At 42.9% G+C, this 16595-nt stretch overlaps 2 protein-coding genes across 2 annotated transcripts; one reads left to right on the top strand and one right to left on the bottom strand.

Annotated features, from left to right (window-relative positions):
* Window positions 1–4717: 4717 nt before the first annotated feature.
* On the bottom strand, window positions 4718–16366 carry ANKRD45 (ankyrin repeat domain 45). Its single transcript, XM_059673893.1, has 7 exons — window positions 16292–16366; window positions 15973–16243; window positions 15394–15564; window positions 8617–8711; window positions 6538–6676; window positions 6278–6300; window positions 4718–5265 (listed from the first exon to the last, which is right to left on the bottom strand). Exons 1-7 carry the CDS (start codon window positions 16355–16357, stop codon window positions 5185–5187), a joined length of 846 nt encoding a protein of 281 aa, XP_059529876.1. The 5' UTR covers window positions 16358–16366; the 3' UTR covers window positions 4718–5184.
* TEX50 (testis expressed 50) lies at window positions 10855–12794 on the top strand. Its single transcript, XM_059673894.1, has 2 exons — window positions 10855–11258; window positions 12164–12794. Exons 1-2 carry the CDS (start codon window positions 10935–10937, stop codon window positions 12419–12421), a joined length of 582 nt encoding a protein of 193 aa, XP_059529877.1. The 5' UTR covers window positions 10855–10934; the 3' UTR covers window positions 12422–12794.
* Window positions 16367–16595: the final 229 nt, after the last annotated feature.

Genomic DNA, 16595 nt, shown 5'->3' with positions numbered 1-16595 from the left:
CTTGCGCGACGACAGACCAGCCTGTGGTAATATGCAAAAAGGAGAAAGTGAGACTTGCCAGGAGCCCACGCACACACATTCTTTCCACCAAAGATTGGCCCTCACTCAGATCCGAGCTCATTTCTCGCCACAGGGCGCTCAGCACACCTCCTGTTGCAGCTTGTGCTCCGGGACATCGTGCAGGAAACAGGCAGCAGTGTTGGCTTCGCAGACGCTGTGTGTCCCTAGGGGAGGGCTCGTGTGGATTTCTGCACTTCCCACTGTTTGCTATGGTAATGTCATACCGAGCTTCCCCTCTGGACACACAAGGGCTAGGGCTGAATATTAATTTTTCTTAAGGCTGTAGACACAGCTCATGGCACACAATAGGCTCTCCCTGAATAGGTGATGAACTGAACTCGGTGAGGGGCACTTCCTCCATGGGTACCAATCATTCTGGAATTCCCTTCTCCTACTGCAATCCCATGGCCCCTTTTCCTCTCTAGGACCCTCCAAAACCAAAATGGCAAATGGGAAACAAGGTCAAAGTTGAGTCATACCAGTTAGATGGGGGTGGTGAGGTCTATGAATAGCCCGAAAACAAAGGAAAAAACTAAAGTATGTGGTGTCTTCGAGTGAATTAGAAAAAGTCCCCTCTCCTGACCCCAGGGCACATGGCTTGGCATCTGAACAACAAACAGCCTGGGTTTCAGCCTCCACCCCCGTGTGCTGGTTCCCTTGTGTGGCACAGAGCCTGCATGGCGGTCCTGAGAAGGACTCATTCTGTTTTATTTTTCCTTGTGGCTAGTCTTAACCTGAAAATTCCTGGAGGTTCCTGAAGTATCCCCAATAATATCTAGAGCTGCTCTACAAACCACAATGATTCCCGTTGGAAGTAGAGAGTGGGCCAGAAATGAGAATCAAAATGCTACATCTTCAAATCACTTCACCTGTCTTCAGGTCCTTGTCATCTTCACATCCCGCTGTCGCTCCAGCCTCACTCTCAAATCAAGTTCTTCAAAACTACCAAGACCAGTGGTCTCTTCTGCCAAGGCTCAGCGGTTCTGAACTGAAACCAGAGGGAGGCTGTCAAAAACCACGAAGAGCACGGCTCACTCAGCTCTGCGTCTGTTTGCCAGGGTCAGTACTGCCAACCGATACCACCCTGAAAGCCATTTCCATGCCCGATTCCTATTGGTTTCTTGCCAACTCACTTTCATTCTGATTGGCTACCTACACCATCCCCACCCCCAATCCAGAAGCAGCTAAGTGATCCAATTCCACGGAAGCTTGCACTGCTTACTGCTCAAGCGGTGTCTGTCCCAACAACTGTCTTAACTGATTTTCCTTACCTGACATAATAGCTGAAATGGTCATTGACCATGAACCTCCTCCTAAATTTTTAAAAATATACACTCTGTTGGTTAAGGTATTACAAATGTGTCGTAATACCTTAACCAATAAAGAAATTAGAAAATAATAATAAATAAATATGTATATATATATATATATATATATATTCTGTTTTTCTTTGTTCAACCCTAACCCTTTCCAGCACTGCCTTGCTCCCCTCTGACTTTTTCATTCATCCTTTTACATTTTCTTTTTCTATCATTCCTTCCTTTTCAATGGGAGTGTCTCTCTCCCATTTTCCTCCTTGACTCCTATTTTTCATTGGCTTTTGGTCCTTAATTTGAAGAAACAATCTCACCTGCTTTCACTGGAGGAAAAAAATACACCCCAAGCTCTGTGATGCCTAACTTATACCTTTTTGCCTCAACCCTAATCACTGAAAACAAATTCAGTATAAATTTAACCCAATGAACATTAATTTGTAGTTTACTTTCAAGGAAGTTACTCTGTCACAATGAAATTCTGCTCTCTCGTTCCTATGTCACACCTAATGAACCCCTCCCATGTTCACATGCTTAAACAGTCACGTGGCATCCAAGGTGAACGTCCCAGAAGAAACGAGATACACTGTCCTGAGGCTGGGTGTGTGCAGCTTGTCTGCCGGAGGAATGGGAGTGGAGCGGGGCACTGGCACAGCACAGTATGGAGAGTGGGGTCCGGGGCTCATTTTTATAAAGGTGACCAAGCTCTATTGATGAATGAAGACCAGTGAGTTCTACGAATCAGTTAGCACCCGACGAGAATTCATTCAACTATTACTTACTCACTATCTTATCGGCTCTTTAGATCTGAAGAGAAACAAGACAAAACCCCTACCCACAAACAGTGCACAATTCACAAGGGGAGACAAACGTGTGAAAGATCCCATGGAACACAGGACGAGGTTATTAGCACTATGGCTGCCCCCAAAGCACGCGGGGTTCCTTCTTCCTAACGTTAGGGATACAGAAGGTCGTGGTGGGGGGTGACAGAGTGCTCCACCAAGGATAAGGATTGCCTTTCTTGCTTCCAGCTGGTTCAGGTATAATTGACATGTAAAATTAGAAGACAGGATTGACTTTGGAGAAGTCAACCTCCAGGCAAGATGGGAAAGAGGAGGTGGTGTCTTAGTCTGCTTGGGCTGCTATAACAAAAAAAAACCCTATAAACCAGGTAACTTATAAGCAAAAAAAATTTCTTTCTTTCTGTTTGGAGGCTTGGAAGTTCAAGATCGTGGTGCCAGCAGATCCGGTGTCTGGTGAGAGCCTGCTTCCCAGATGACCATACCCTCACCCGGTGCCAGAGGTAACCTGATCCCATTCATGAGGGCTCTGCCCGCATGTCCTAACCACCTCCCAAAAGCCCCACCTCCTAACCTGTCGCATTGGGCATTACATTTCAACATATGGATTTGAGGAAAACAGACACAGCAGCTGGTGTAAGAGGGGAAAAGTTCGTAAGACTGTACAGCAAGCATGTCAAACTCGTGGCCCGCAGGCCGCATGCAGCCCACCGCGAATATTTTTGCAGCCCAGCCAATATAACAGTATGTAAGAAATGTTTTAATAAAAATTTTGTAACTTAATTTTTACAATATCCTGTTATATATAACTAGAGGTCCGATGCATGAAATTCGTGCAAGAGTAGACCTTCCGTCCCCTAGCTGCTGGTGCAGCGGCTTCCCTCCGGCGCCCGGGACCCAGGCTGCCCTTGCAGTCCTGGCTTCATCTGGAAGGTCATCTGGAAGGACATCTGGAAAGACATCCAGTCTAATTAGCCTACTATGCGTTTATTATTATAGACTAGAGACTTGATGCATGAAATTCATGCACTGGGGGGGGGGGGCCCTAAGCCTGGCCTGCGCCCTCTCGCAGTCTGGGAGCCCTTGGGGGATGTCCAACTGAGAGCTTAGGCCTGCTCTCTGCGGGCCTAAGCTGGTAGTTGGACATCCTTAGCACTGCCACGGAGGCAGGAGAGGCTCCTGCCACCACCGCTGCACTCGCTAGCCATGAGCCTGGCTTCTGGCTGAGCAGTGCTTCCCTTGTGGGAGCACACTGACCACCAGGGGGCAGCTCCTGCGTTGAGTGTCTGCCCCCTGGTGGTTAGTGCACGTCATAGCTACCAGTGTTCCCCTGTTTGGTTGATTTGCATATTAGCCTTTCATTATATAGGATTAATAACTCAATGTTCGCTAATGACTGATTACTATAATTGTGTTGCATTCACTTCCCTTATGTGCCTCTCCACTAATACTAGCAGTGAATATTTTATTTTATTTTTATTTTTATTTTTTTAAATATATTTCATCGATTCTCCACTGAGAGGAAGGGAGAGGGACAGAGAGCCAGAAACATCGATGGGAGAGAAACATCAATCAGCCGCCTCCCGCACACCTCCACCAGGGATGTGCCCACAACCAAGGCACATGCCCCCGACCGGAATCGAACCCAGGGCCCTTCAGTCTGCAGGCTGACGCTCCATCCACTGTGCCAAACCGGTCAGGGCAGCAGTGAATATTTTAGCAGCTGATTGGCACGTCATTAGTCTTGGACTGACTTGATTGGTGTGCGCAACAGGAAATATTTCATTTTCGGAGAACAAGAAAAATAGGTTTATTTGTGTTACGCTTTTTGTGCAAGTTATTTAGTGTCTGGTAAGTTAACGTTCAAAAAAATATTAATTTTTATTAAAATGTTCTATTATTTTATGTTAACAATTACTCGTTTATTTCAGCCCTTTGTATTCAGCATGTCTATGAAAATAAACCTACATTTCTTTTTTTTTAAGCTTTTTCTTCTTTAAAAAATGTATTTGTTTATTGATTTCATAGAGGAGGGAGGAGAGAGAGATAGAAACATCAATGATGAGAGAGAATCATTGATCGACTGCCTCCTGCACGCCCCCTACTGGGGATTGAGCCCGCAACCCAGGCATGTGCTCTTGGCCGGAATCAAACCTGGGACCCTTCAGTCCGCAGATTGATGCTCTATCCACTGAGCCAAGCCGGCTAGGGCAACCCTATGTTTCTATGAAAATTGAAGCTTTTTTTTTCTTTTCTTTTTTTTCTCCCGACCCACATAAACTTAAACCTCGTTTATTTGGCCCGTGTTAGCCTTTGAGTTTGACATGCTTGATGTAAAGAAACCATTAAGGGCATAAAGTGCCAATACAAAGAGTTTCAGGAAGTCAGCATAGCAAGTAGACCGAAAGCTACACATATCGGAGGATAATGACTAAAAGGTGAATAAAGGGGAGAGGCTAATTTTGTCCTGGAGTCGCCAGAAGTGCCTGGGCCCCACCTAGACTCTCCGCTGGGGCTCGGGAGTCCTTCCTGGTCGCGGAGACCATATGCCTGGAGAGCAATGTCATATTCAAGAGCAAGGCTCAGAGACGGAGAATTAGAGAGAGCAAACATGGCCCCAGGCCTTGTCCCAATTTACGGCAGTGCTTAAAGGTAATGGACTTCTCACAACACACAGACGGGAGAGAACAGAGCAAACACAGAGGTCCTGCTCTCTATTCCTCCCCAAACGCCCGCGGCATCTACTGAAGACGGGAGTAAGGGGTACTGCCTGTCCTTTTGCTTAAGGCCACTGAATCGCTCAGACATAAGAAAGATCTCAAAATTTTAACATTTGAGAGACAAGTTTAAAATAGTGTTACCTCAAAACCACAGCTGCGATGGAATTGCTGAATTGCTTATTCTTTTCCTTCGCCTCTATCATAAAAACTAGCTTTCAGGGTGAGACAAAGAAGAGAAACTTATAAGAAAAAACAAATAAATGTGGTTTTTAAAAAATATTTTCTTTCACCCTAACCGGTTTGGCTTTGTGGATAGAGCGTCAGCCTACGGGCTGAGGGGTCCTGGGTTCGATTCCGGTCAAGGGCATGTACCTTGGTTGTGGGCACATCCCCAGTGGGGGGTGTACAGGAGGCAGCTGATCGATGTTTCTCTCTCATCGGTGTTTCTAACTCTCTATCCCTCTCCCTTCCTCTCTGTAAAAAATCAATAAAATATATTTAAAAAATATTTTCTTTCGTAAAAGTTTTCCTGAAAGTCATAGAGTAGTAGATCAGGGGCTTTCGGATAAACTAGGAAAAAAAAATTTTTCCAAATATTCTAAATCACTAATATGAAACCAACTATGATATTTAAAATCTAGAAAATGTAAAACAAAACAGAAGGTAAATTGACGTGGAGTCCAGGTATAATAGCTGCATTACCAATCCTACAGAAGACATCTAAATATAAAACTAAACAGATTTGTGCTTATTAATTCACAGACAGAATGGGGCTAAAGACAAATAAGAAGGTGTATTAGGAGACTATATCCCACCTTACAGGTAAATCTTAATTTGAACATCAAAAGTAATAGTTGTATGAGCTGAGGATCCTGATCCAAACTCCTCTTAATAGTTCCTTGCTCCAGAATGACATCCCATAACTTCCTTTTGAGAGAGGGAGAAAAAAAATTGCCTCTCTGGAAATAGCCACTATGTCTTCTCTTAAAAGAATTCTTTTACTGAACGGAAACTTCCTGCCTCATTACACAGAAGGTTATCAGATTCTCTAACCAGCTTTTAAAGCTTCCCTATGGTTTGTGTGAGTGACTCATACCCAAGCGCTCTCTGGAAGGAGCAGGTGGAGCTCACAGGGGCTTGCACCCAGGGGAGCAGTCAAGGTCAGAGTCCGGACGGGAGCACGCCGACGAAGGTAAAACAGAACAGGGGTCGTCACATTTCATACTTAAACATTTTTATAAAACCCCACATCTATGTTCTCAACCTCAGTTGTCATGAATAGGTGTCCCTTTACAAATGCTGGAAGAAAATGCGGCTTTTTATAACGTGTCTGTTCAGTAGAAGGCATGGTTTTGGCTTCTCTTCTGAGCAAGGCTTAGGCTACAGATTTGGCACTTCTCACTTGACCTGAAAGGAAGCAGATTTTTAAAGGTCCGTTTAATCAGTTTGCGATATAAAACACAAACGAAGGCAGTTTTTAAGATTTCTATTAAATTCATTGGGGTGACAGTCGTTAATAAAACTGTATAGGTTTCGAGTGTACAATTCTGTAATACGTCATCTGTTGTATTTGTTGACCCACAGTCAAGTCTCCTTATGTCACCATATTTCTGACATTCAAACCACTTTTTATCCCAAACTTACGTGGTGTGGCCATTTTTGTGAAGATAGGAGTCACAATATCTTCCAATTGTTGTTTCTGCTCAAAAATCTCATCAATCGAAGCTTCCAATTGGGTTTCCAACCACTCACTTCTTATACGGCATGCAGTGAGGATGTTATTCTAGAGACAGACCCAGAAAATTTACTTATTTATTGAAAAATAAAACTGTATCTCTCTACACCAGCACTGCCTACCAGAACGCTCTGTGATGATCTGTGTCTGCATTGCCCAACACAGCCACATGTGTAACATCTGTGGCCACTGAGTACTGAAAAAGTGGTGGCTACTTCGTGACTCGAGCCTGTGAGCTTAATCTCGCCTGTGCTTTGTTGGTTTCCTAAGAGATCTTGTAAAGTGCTTTATAAACCACGAGTGAAATGTGTGACTTAATCACGTTCCCAGACTTGGAGACCTCTATGCTTTAGCAATCTCTCATTCTTTTCATCAGAAAGTCACAAGAAAGTTCTTAGAACATCCTGCAGAGAAATGCAGGAAACAAAACCAAAACACATTCCTGACACCCTGAGTATATCTTGTGTGTGTGTGTGTGTGTGTGTGTGTGTGCATCCAAAGCAGTACACTAGTCCACATGCAGCACTCAGTATGCAGCCAATATGGCACGCTATCTTTATAGCTATGCATCTTTTATACCATTATGTGAACTGTGACACATTAATAAACGTATGTAGTGGATATGTTCATATACACTAAAATACATGCTGCAGATCTGGTTTGAGGCAAGGTAATGAGTATAGGTGGACCTCTCCAAACAATAGAAGATGCAGACAGACACCTCCAGGACTATTAATCCTGCTTCTGTGCCCCTCCTGATCCATCCACCCCCCACCCACATCCAAGAGGCTTATACCTTTACTTTCCTTTTAAAATAGTTTTACCCCATATGTTGGCATCCCTAACAATATAGCTTGATATTGCTTGCTTTTGAGCTTTGTAAAAATCTATGCAGTCTTTGGTACTTTTTTTTTCACTCAGTTCTAAGATTCATTCATGTTGTTGGGTGAGATATTTACTTAGTACATCTCTATGTCACTCTTTAATATGATTTCATTACTTTTATTTTTCTCAAAAGCTTTATTATTTCGTTTGGTCCAATGCATGGGAGAGGCCTTCAGGGTGGTTAAAAGAATGGCCAGTGGTTTCGGGGAGAGGCTCAGGTAAAAGCCAGACACCAGGGGAGGCAGAGGGGCCCTCACAGGCTTCGGGGCTCCCCAGGCTCCTAGTGGTGCTGGAGGCTGAGCCTTTCCTACAGCCACTTGCCCTGCCCGGCCTGGGGGCCGCAGCCTGTGGAGGGAGCCAGGTGTGGCCCATTTTCTTGATGAGCTTCACCTCCTCACCCGGAAGTGGCTCTGCAGGGGTAGAACCAGGGCCTGCAGGTCCATGAGGGCCTGGTCAGGTTCCTCCCCAAGGCCAGGGCGGTCTCCATGGCGCCCCGAGTTCTGCCCACTCATCTGGGGAGGCCCCAGCGCGTCCTGGGAGAGAGTGCAGCCACGGCGCTGCGTTTGCAACTTTAAGAGACACTCAGAGCCCTGGAGCTTCATCTCCACCATCTCGCCCAGAGAGAGGTAGGTGTGGGCGGCCCGCAGAGGCAGGGGGGCCAGGCGGTTGACCTCAGCCTCCACGTTGGTGGGATAATTCTGACGGATCTGGGAGCTCATGGTTGTTCGGCGATAAGGGGTTAAGGTAGAAAAGAAGCCGGTGTGTTGGCTGGTCCCGGAGGTGGTTCTGAAGGTGGTGGCTGGATAAGACGCAGGAGGGTGGCCGGAGGCTGCGAGAAGGGGCGTCCCTGGGTCTGTTCTGTCCAAACACTTCTGAAGCAAGAGACAGATCCGGGACTGCCAAGGGCACTGCCTTTCATTACTTTGTATTAGTTCATCTCTTATCGGTCATTAAAGAAAGAAAGGAAAGAAGGGGAGGAGGGAAGGAAAATGGAAGAAGAGAGCAGTAAGGACCGCCACCTACCTCTGGAACTTTAGCAGAAAATTAAAGCTATAAGGCAAAAATCTCAGACTTCAGAAGAAGCAATGATCACAATGTAGTACCTTGTCTTCTTTGAAGAGTCTCCCTGGTCCCTTTTCTGATTCTGTAAGAGTGGCAGAGACCTTTGCGATATATCTTTTCAGAGCCAGCCTTGCAGCTGAAAGAAGAGGCAGTAAGATATACACAAATAAGACAAAGACCAAAAAATGTGCTCAGCTGTTTGTAATGGACTGTTACATACCCAGAGCTTGAAAGGGACTGTGTGGAGGAGATTTTTTTGTGTTTGTTTTTATTGAATTTCAAGAAAGATAACAACTCAACCGGCATAGCATTTGGGGCCTTCCAAAATTCACAGCTATCCCACATGCAAATTACATTTACCCCATCCCCGCATCCAAAAGTCTCAACCCATTACAGCATCAATTAATGTCCTAATGTTCATTGAAAATATCATCAGCTCACAAGTCTCAAATCTCATCGTCAAATCATCTAGACCAGCGGTTCTCAACCTGTGGGTCGCGACCCCTTTGGGAGTTGAACGACCCTTTCACGGGGGTCACCTAAGACCATCAGAAAACACATATATAATCACATGTGTTTTGTGATTAATCACTATGCTTTAATTATGTTCAATTTGTAACAGTGAAATTGGGGGTCACCACAACATTAGGAACTGTATTAAAGGGTCGCGGCATTAGGAAGGTTGAGAACCACTGATCTAGACCTGGGTGAGACTTCGGTATGACCCTTCCTCCCTGGGGTAGAATTCCTCTCCATCTAGAGACCCATGAAACTAGAAAACAAGTTCTGTACTCCCCAAATACAGGGATGGGACAGGCACCGAGTAACAGTTGTAGACACTGCCATTCGAAACGGGAGAAAATAGAAGAAAAAAAGGAGTCACTCGTCCCTAGTAATTTCAAAATCCCACGTGGCAAACTCTTATGCGTCAAGGCCTGGGAATAACCCTCTGCAGAGCAAGGCTCCCCCCTCGGCCTGCAGCTCCAGCAGAGCCATCCTTCCCGCTTCATGACCCATAGCACGCTTTTGCAGCTGAATAGTTTCATCGGTCAGTTCCAGCGTGTAGACTTTGGGGGGTCTGGCAGCCTTTTTCCATTTTGTTCTTTCTTCGTCCCTTTGTCCAAACTGGCAGTGTGTCTGCTCGTATAACATCCACAAAAACCTTGAGTCTACCTGTATGTCAGAGTCATTCCATTAGACTAGAGCAGGGGTCCTCAAACTTTTTAAACAGGGGGCCAGTTCACTGTCCCTCAGACCGTTGGAGGGCCGGACTATAGTTTAAAAAAAACTATGGACAAATTCCTATGCACACTGCACATATCTTATTTTGAAGTAAAAAAACAAAACGGGAACAAATACAATATTTGTATTTGCATGTGGCCCGCGGGCCATAGTTTGAGGACCCCTGGACTAGAGGCTCGGCCATGGGTCCTCTTGGACAATCTCCTTTCTGGCCTGACTTCTGCTGAGAGGGCTGCGGGGGCCCGTAAGCCTGAGCTCTCAGCACCAGCAAAACACGGGGTGGCCACACCCCTGGCTTTCCCTCCAGAGGACACCTTCCTGACAGTGAATCTCCTCGTGTTAGCAGTTTTGCGATCCCTCTAGGCTGAGAAGTTCCCAAAACATCAAGTCCTGTTTTCCTTTCCATAGCAGGTTCTTTCCTCAATTTATCTTACCCCTCTCACATTTTACTAGGAGCAACAGAAAGAAACTAGGTCCTGTCTTCAACACTTGGCTTCGAAATCCCTTCAGCTAAATGTCCACATTCACTTCTAATTCAGCTAAGCTTTCTGCCATGCCAAATTCCCCACCCCTCACCCACTACTTAGTGGGCATAGGTTAAAAGGTGTAGGTACTTTTTTTTGCTTAATTTGAAAGGAAGGATATTCCCGAGCGAAAAACAGAAGCAATTGTAGGTTGTGTAAAATGGCATAGCTACAGATATTTTTAAAGCAGATATAAAACAGCTATACTTGAGAAGGGTTGGAAGGGATATAGGTAAATTGTTTCCATGAAACTCCATTAATATGATTATAGTTTTAATTAATTAGCTAGCAAGACATTAGTAAAGTCTTCATTTTTCATAAAATTGAAGTAGCTTAAATAATTCTAGTATAAAGCAAGAAAAAATATCCCCAGGTGACTGGCTAAGTAACACCTTTTAGTTCCAATGTGGTTATGATGTCACTGACTCTGTCCATGAATCACTGACTGATGATGTCACAATGATCAGCAGTGTTTATTTTCCCAAGTAGAAAGACTACCTTCCGTGTTCTTATTAACTAGTACTCAGGGCATCCCTGCTCTGTCTCTGACCAGAGTTTTGGCCATAGATTTTTTTTTATCCCAATTAAGAAAGATGTCCATTCAAGAACTACCCCTGATGTTTCTTCTGTTGTGTGCCTGCTTATTGAAGGAAAATTCCTGCATTTGTGATGGGACTACCTGGGCTAAGGTTGGATGGGAGATATTTCCTGAAGAAATGCTTTATCTAAAAGTTGAACCTTCTCCATCTCACTGTCTACCTTACCCTATGGACAAACTATGGTGCAATTTTATTAATATGGATGTAATTGCGAGTCTTGTATATCTCATATGTATTTTAGGACAAGCTATCTCTCTAATCCTGCTTGCTTTATCTGTGCATTACCTGTGGATGAAGTGGAAGAGACACAAGAAAGAGGTAAGTTAGTGATGCAAATAGTAGTAGTCATAGGATATCAGAGTTTAAAAGAGAAGATTACCAGCTTCTTTGAAGGAAAGTACGACATCTTTTTCCTCTTTGCAATCTCCCACAGTCCCTGCCATTCACCCCCAGCATCTAGCACAGTGTCTGGCATATAGTAGGTGCTCAACAAATCAGTATTAAATTAGAAGGTCCTTAAAATAACCTAGTACAATCCCTCCCTTTCAAGTTACAAAATGCATCAAGAAAGTAATGAGCTACAATGAGTAGAATGAACAGGAAATGAAGTTACCTGTCTGGGCCCAGAGGTAAGTCATTTGATCCTTCTCAGCTGCCTCACCAATACAGTGAAGGATGTGAAATAAGATATCTGTTAGATTCCTTCCAGATCTATCTAAGAAGGCTAAGTATGTAAAAGTTGGCATATATTTTTTAAATGGACTGTAAACTAATGTCTAAAGTTTGGATAACTTTCTGGGAAATGGCACTCTTTAACTAATTCCCCACTTTGCCAATGACTCCATATTTTGAGGCAATCTTAAAAGCTCATTGACTTTTACAATAAACATATTGCTATAAAATGACCCTGATGTTATTGCATTATACTTTGAAGCTGTTTAGTAAAGGGAAATATTTTGCTAATATTCAAATAGCTTCTCCTAGCAGAATGCTCTAACCATAGAAAGCACTTTTTAAATGTTTGTTGATGATGATAATGATTATTATCATCTTTCACAGGGACATACACAAAAGAGCATTTCTTCTGCCCTCGGACCTGTTTTCTGTAATGACCTTTCTTTCATATAAATCAGTAAGGTGTTTCAGTACAGCTATCCAGAAAATTTAATTTGAACTACAGCAAGAAAACAACCTATAATTTCATTCGCTTTTCCCCCTGTTAGCTGAAAAAACAAGCCTCCATAGACACAGTCGGTAATGAACCGGAAAGCCAGTCCATCAATGACATAGACAAACTACTCTTCAAACTGTTGGCCACGACATCCATGATGAGTGAGTACCTGGACCGGAAGGCCCAGCGTCCTTCGTCTAAGAAATTCAAGCACGGAAAGCTCAAGTACAAGAACCGAGGAGGAATCAGAGAACACCAAAAACATGTGAATGTGGTTCTGTCCAAAATGGAGACGACGCAAAGCGCCTAGAAGAGAACGCGTATAAGGTTCAAAATGGTTCTCTGTGAGCCTTTCTCATTTTTTTGCCACATTCTTTACTGAAATTTTGCAAAGAAGTCCAAGTTAAAGATATTTCTATTCAGCTGAAAAGGCATCCGTACTTTCTGAAGTACCGGGGAAAAGACGGCCCACAGTCACTACTGCAGATTTAAGTATTTTGTTCTTTTTAATGCATCACATTACAAATCATTAATCGATCTTTAAATTAGAATCTTTAGTGTTTTAATAAATCTCCAATTTAAATAATATTTGTGACTTTTCTTGCTTTCCTGAGCAAATGTTATGGCCACAAGAAAACTTAATTTCTCATCTCAGATGCCCTTTGCTAGAATAGTACGCAAGTATCAAGTAACAGATTAATTTTTTTAATATTATTTTTTCCATTTTTAGTATAATAAATGATGAATTGAGTATCAACACTTTTTTTAAAATTTCTGAGTTTTGTTGCTCAGCTATCTCAATTTTTTAACAATATGGTTACCATATCTTCCAACAAATACTGGGAGACTGATCTGAGACTAGGACAGAAAGTTTGATTAAAAACATGAAAAATCCCAGAAATATATGCAAGATCTAAGGCTGGGTAGAGGGGACTTAAGAAGGGGGAATAGGGGGAACATCTGTAATATTGTCTACAATAACATTTAAAAAAACAATCCTCGGCCCTAGCTGATTTGGCTCAGTGGATTGAGCGTTGGCCTGGGGACTGAATGGTCCCGGGTTCAATTCCAGTCAAGGGCACATGCCCAGGTTACAGGCTCAATCCTCAGTAGGGGGCATGCAGGAGGCAGCCAATCAATGATTCTCTCTCATCAATGATATTTCTAGCTCTCTCACCCTCTCCCTTCCTCTCTGGAATCAATAAAATATATATTTAGAAAAAAATAATTCTTGAAATAGAAATAGTCTTTACAAAGTAATAGAAAGCAATAGTGTCCATCTTAGGTTATTGTGGATTAAAAGTTAATTTATAGCCCAGCGGCATGGCTCAGTAGTTAAGCCTCGACCTGTGAATCAGGAGGCCACTGTTCAATTCCCACTCAGAGCACATGCCTAGGTTGCGGACTCGATCCCCAGTGTGGTGCATGCGAAAAGCATCTGATCAATGTCTCTCTCTCATCATTAATGTTTTTATCTCTTTCTCCCTCTCCCTTCCTCTCTGAAATCAATAAAAATATCTTTTAAAGTTTATTTATGGTTCTACTTTCCAGACTCTCCTCCTTCTTTCCATGCTTTCTTAGCACAACCCTACCCACATTTCCACAGATGTTTGTTTGTTCCATGCCTTTAGAGTTCTGAAATATCAACTAATTCCCACTCAGAGAAAGCTGATAAATATTTTTTTTAATGGAGGACTCTTGAACACTTAAAAAGTGTCCAAACCTTGAAAACCCAAAGAAATTTCTAACAGTGGAATTTTAGCAGTATGGAGAGGACTCTTTGGGATAGGGAGTCCTCAACCCCTGAAACCTCTCCAGATGCCTCCTACTCTAATCGCTAGAACAGGGAATGGAAGTGGCTTATACACTTGGAAGTCTGAATTAAACAAACATGAAATGTTGAATAGTTTGTGCTTCTGACATTCCAGAGCTATGTGCACTTGAAGTCACAATCCTTACAATTCTATCACTGGTCTGGAAACAGAATAAGAGTTGATAGTATTAGCACCTTTTTTATCTTCATCACTAGGAAATGTTAGGTATCATTCCCCTGAGAATGATACCCAAAGAAATTTCTAACAGTGGAATTTTAGCAGTATGGAGAGGACTCTTTGGGATAGGGAGTCCTCAACCCCTGAAACCTCTCCAGATGCCTCCTACTCTAATCGCTAGAACAGGGAATGGAAGTGGCTTATACACTTGGAAGTCTGAATTAAACAAACATGAAATGTTGAATAGTTTGTGCTTCTGACATTCCAGAGCTATGTGCACTTGAAGTCACAATCCTTACAATTCTATCACTGGTCTGGAAACAGAATAAGAGTTGATAGTATTAGCACCTTTTTTATCTTCATCACTAGGAAATGTTAGGTATCATTCCCCTGAGAATGTAAGGACCCAAACAAAACAGATGGATATTAGGGACAGGAAAACAATAAAACTCCGTACCCATAAACCTCAAACTGTTTCTTTTCAGAAAAGTAACAGCAAAATCTGTCCCTGGATTGTGTTTCTTAAGTACTATGGGTCATTCTTCAAAAATGGGTGGAGTGTTGTTGTTGTGTTTGTTTTTTGGGGGGTGGGGGGTGGGGGGTGTCCAAGGTCACATAGGTTTCAAGTGGAGATACCTCTATGTAAACTCAAGCAATCTGAGGCAAGAGCCCATGTACTTATGCTTTTATTACTCTGCAGCTTACCTGTGCAAGCTAGGACTTGCGTTCCAGTAAAGCAATCTTGTCACTGTCCTTCAAACAGGCCACTTTCACTCCCAGCTCTTAGAGTTAGCTCATGCCCGTTTCCTTCTATTGTATTTTCAAATCCCACCCATTCTTCAAGGCCCAGCTCAACTCCAACATGCTCTGACTTCATGACCTCTGTCCACTTCAAAGCAGGTATGATGATCTGCTCTGCTGATTTTAACCCTTCATCATAGTCTCGCTGATCTTATTACTGATATGTACCTACCGTTTATCACCCCCACCCCCAACAAATGTCCAGAGGGCAGGAACAACCAATTGTACCTACAACAATGCTCAGTGAGCATTTATTAAATGCTTGCTAAAAGCATGAGTGCAAATTACTACATAAAATGAATGCCATGAACTTGATATTTACTAATTTTTTAACCGATGTTTGTATGCATGCAAATTTCTAAGCTATATTCTACAGGGCTGTGGAAATGACATATACAAAATATTAGTATGGCTTTTTGACCTTTGATGGAAGCACAGCATACATACAAATGAACCAGTCAGCTTACTGATACCTTGTGGGTGTCCTTACCTGCCCAGTCCAGGAATTCAACGCACTCAGTCTGGGAATACCGAGCAGCAACGTCTCGAGCTAGCTCTTGCCGGAAGTTCAGAGCTTCTATATCAACATCCAGTTCCACCACAAGCACTTTCAATGTTTCCAGACGACCCCAGGCGGCAGCACAGTGTAAGGGTGTATAACCTGACAAACAGCATGAAGACAGGCCAAATGGACTACACTCTTCAAGATCATCATTGCAATAATATTATTGAGCAGTTACTGTTTACAACTTACTATGTACCAAGGACTGTGATATTTATAATTATCTTATTTGATTGTTACACCCTATGAGGAAAATATAATATTAACCCCATTTTGCAGATGAAAAAAGAGAGACACAAAATGATTGGGTAACTTGCCCAAGTCACACAGCAATAATGAAGTCTGTGTTCTTAACTACTGTGCTGTACGGTATCAGCGCGTATACACACACGTACATTCTTATCTATGTGTGTATACATTATATGTGCAAAATATAAAGCAGGCATATCCTATTTATCCACCTTTAGGTAGTCATAAGTAATACTGGTGAGAGAAAAGGGAAAATACCTCTGGCTGTGTTGTCATTCAGATCCACGCCATATTTTGCCAAAACTCTAATCACTTCACTCTGCCCAGCCATGCAAGCTGCATACAACAAATTTCTTCCAACAATGTCTTTTTCCAAGAGGAGCTGTATAGCCTGGTCATAGAGAGGGTTCTCTGGATCCTCAAAAATCTTCTGCAAACCTTCTACATCCCCTGTGAGAACAGGTTGTAAGAGAGGATTAAGAAGGCCTGTCTTTTCTTCCTCCTCCTCTTCCTCCTCCTCCTCCTCTTCCTCTTCTTCCTCCTCCTCCTCCTCCTCTTCTTCTTCTCCTTCTTCAACTTCTTGCCGTGAGAAAGGTTCTGATTTTTCTGAACTCTCTGAGTCTTGGGGTTCTTCTAGATCCATTAACTCCAAAAATACCTGAGACAAAAAAAAAAAGAGTAATAAAAATCTACTCAGACAAATTGGTACTTATTGATTGATTGATTCAGTCAGTCCACTGACAATATAGATGGGATGAAAATTCTTAACTGGCTTAAAAGTAATTATAAAATATTTCATCCATTCAACTAACAAAGTTTATTGTGCACCTACAGTCGATGCACTGCCTGAATACATTCTAAAATGCTGAACATGTGCTATA

The sequence above is a fragment of the Myotis daubentonii genome, chromosome 18 (assembly GCF_963259705.1).
Source record: "Myotis daubentonii chromosome 18, mMyoDau2.1, whole genome shotgun sequence".
NCBI lineage: Eukaryota > Metazoa > Chordata > Mammalia > Chiroptera > Vespertilionidae > Myotis > Myotis daubentonii.
This window is presented reverse-complemented; position numbering and strand designations above follow the sequence as displayed.

What these genes read in the sequence shown, in the direction of transcription:
- TEX50 (XM_059673894.1), top strand. Translation starts at nt 10,935, where the DNA reads ATGTCCATTCAAGAACTACCCCTGATGTTTCTTCTGTTGTGTGCCTGC. An exon ending in GGAAGAGACACAAGAAAGAG is followed by an intron (nt 11,259 to 12,163) that starts GTAAGTTAGTGA and finishes TCCCCCTGTTAG; the next exon opens with CTGAAAAAACAAGCCTCCAT.
- ANKRD45 (XM_059673893.1), bottom strand. Translation starts at nt 16,357, where the DNA reads ATGGATCTAGAAGAACCCCAAGACTCAGAGAGTTCAGAAAAATCAGAA. An exon ending in AACCTTTCTCACGGCAAGAA is followed by an intron (nt 16,244 to 16,291) that starts GTTGAAGAAGGA and finishes GAGGAAGAAGAG; the next exon opens with GAAGAGGAGGAGGAGGAGGA. An exon ending in TGAATTCCTGGACTGGGCAG is followed by an intron (nt 8,712 to 15,393) that starts GTAAGGACACCC and finishes CTCTTCTTTCAG; the next exon opens with CTGCAAGGCTGGCTCTGAAA.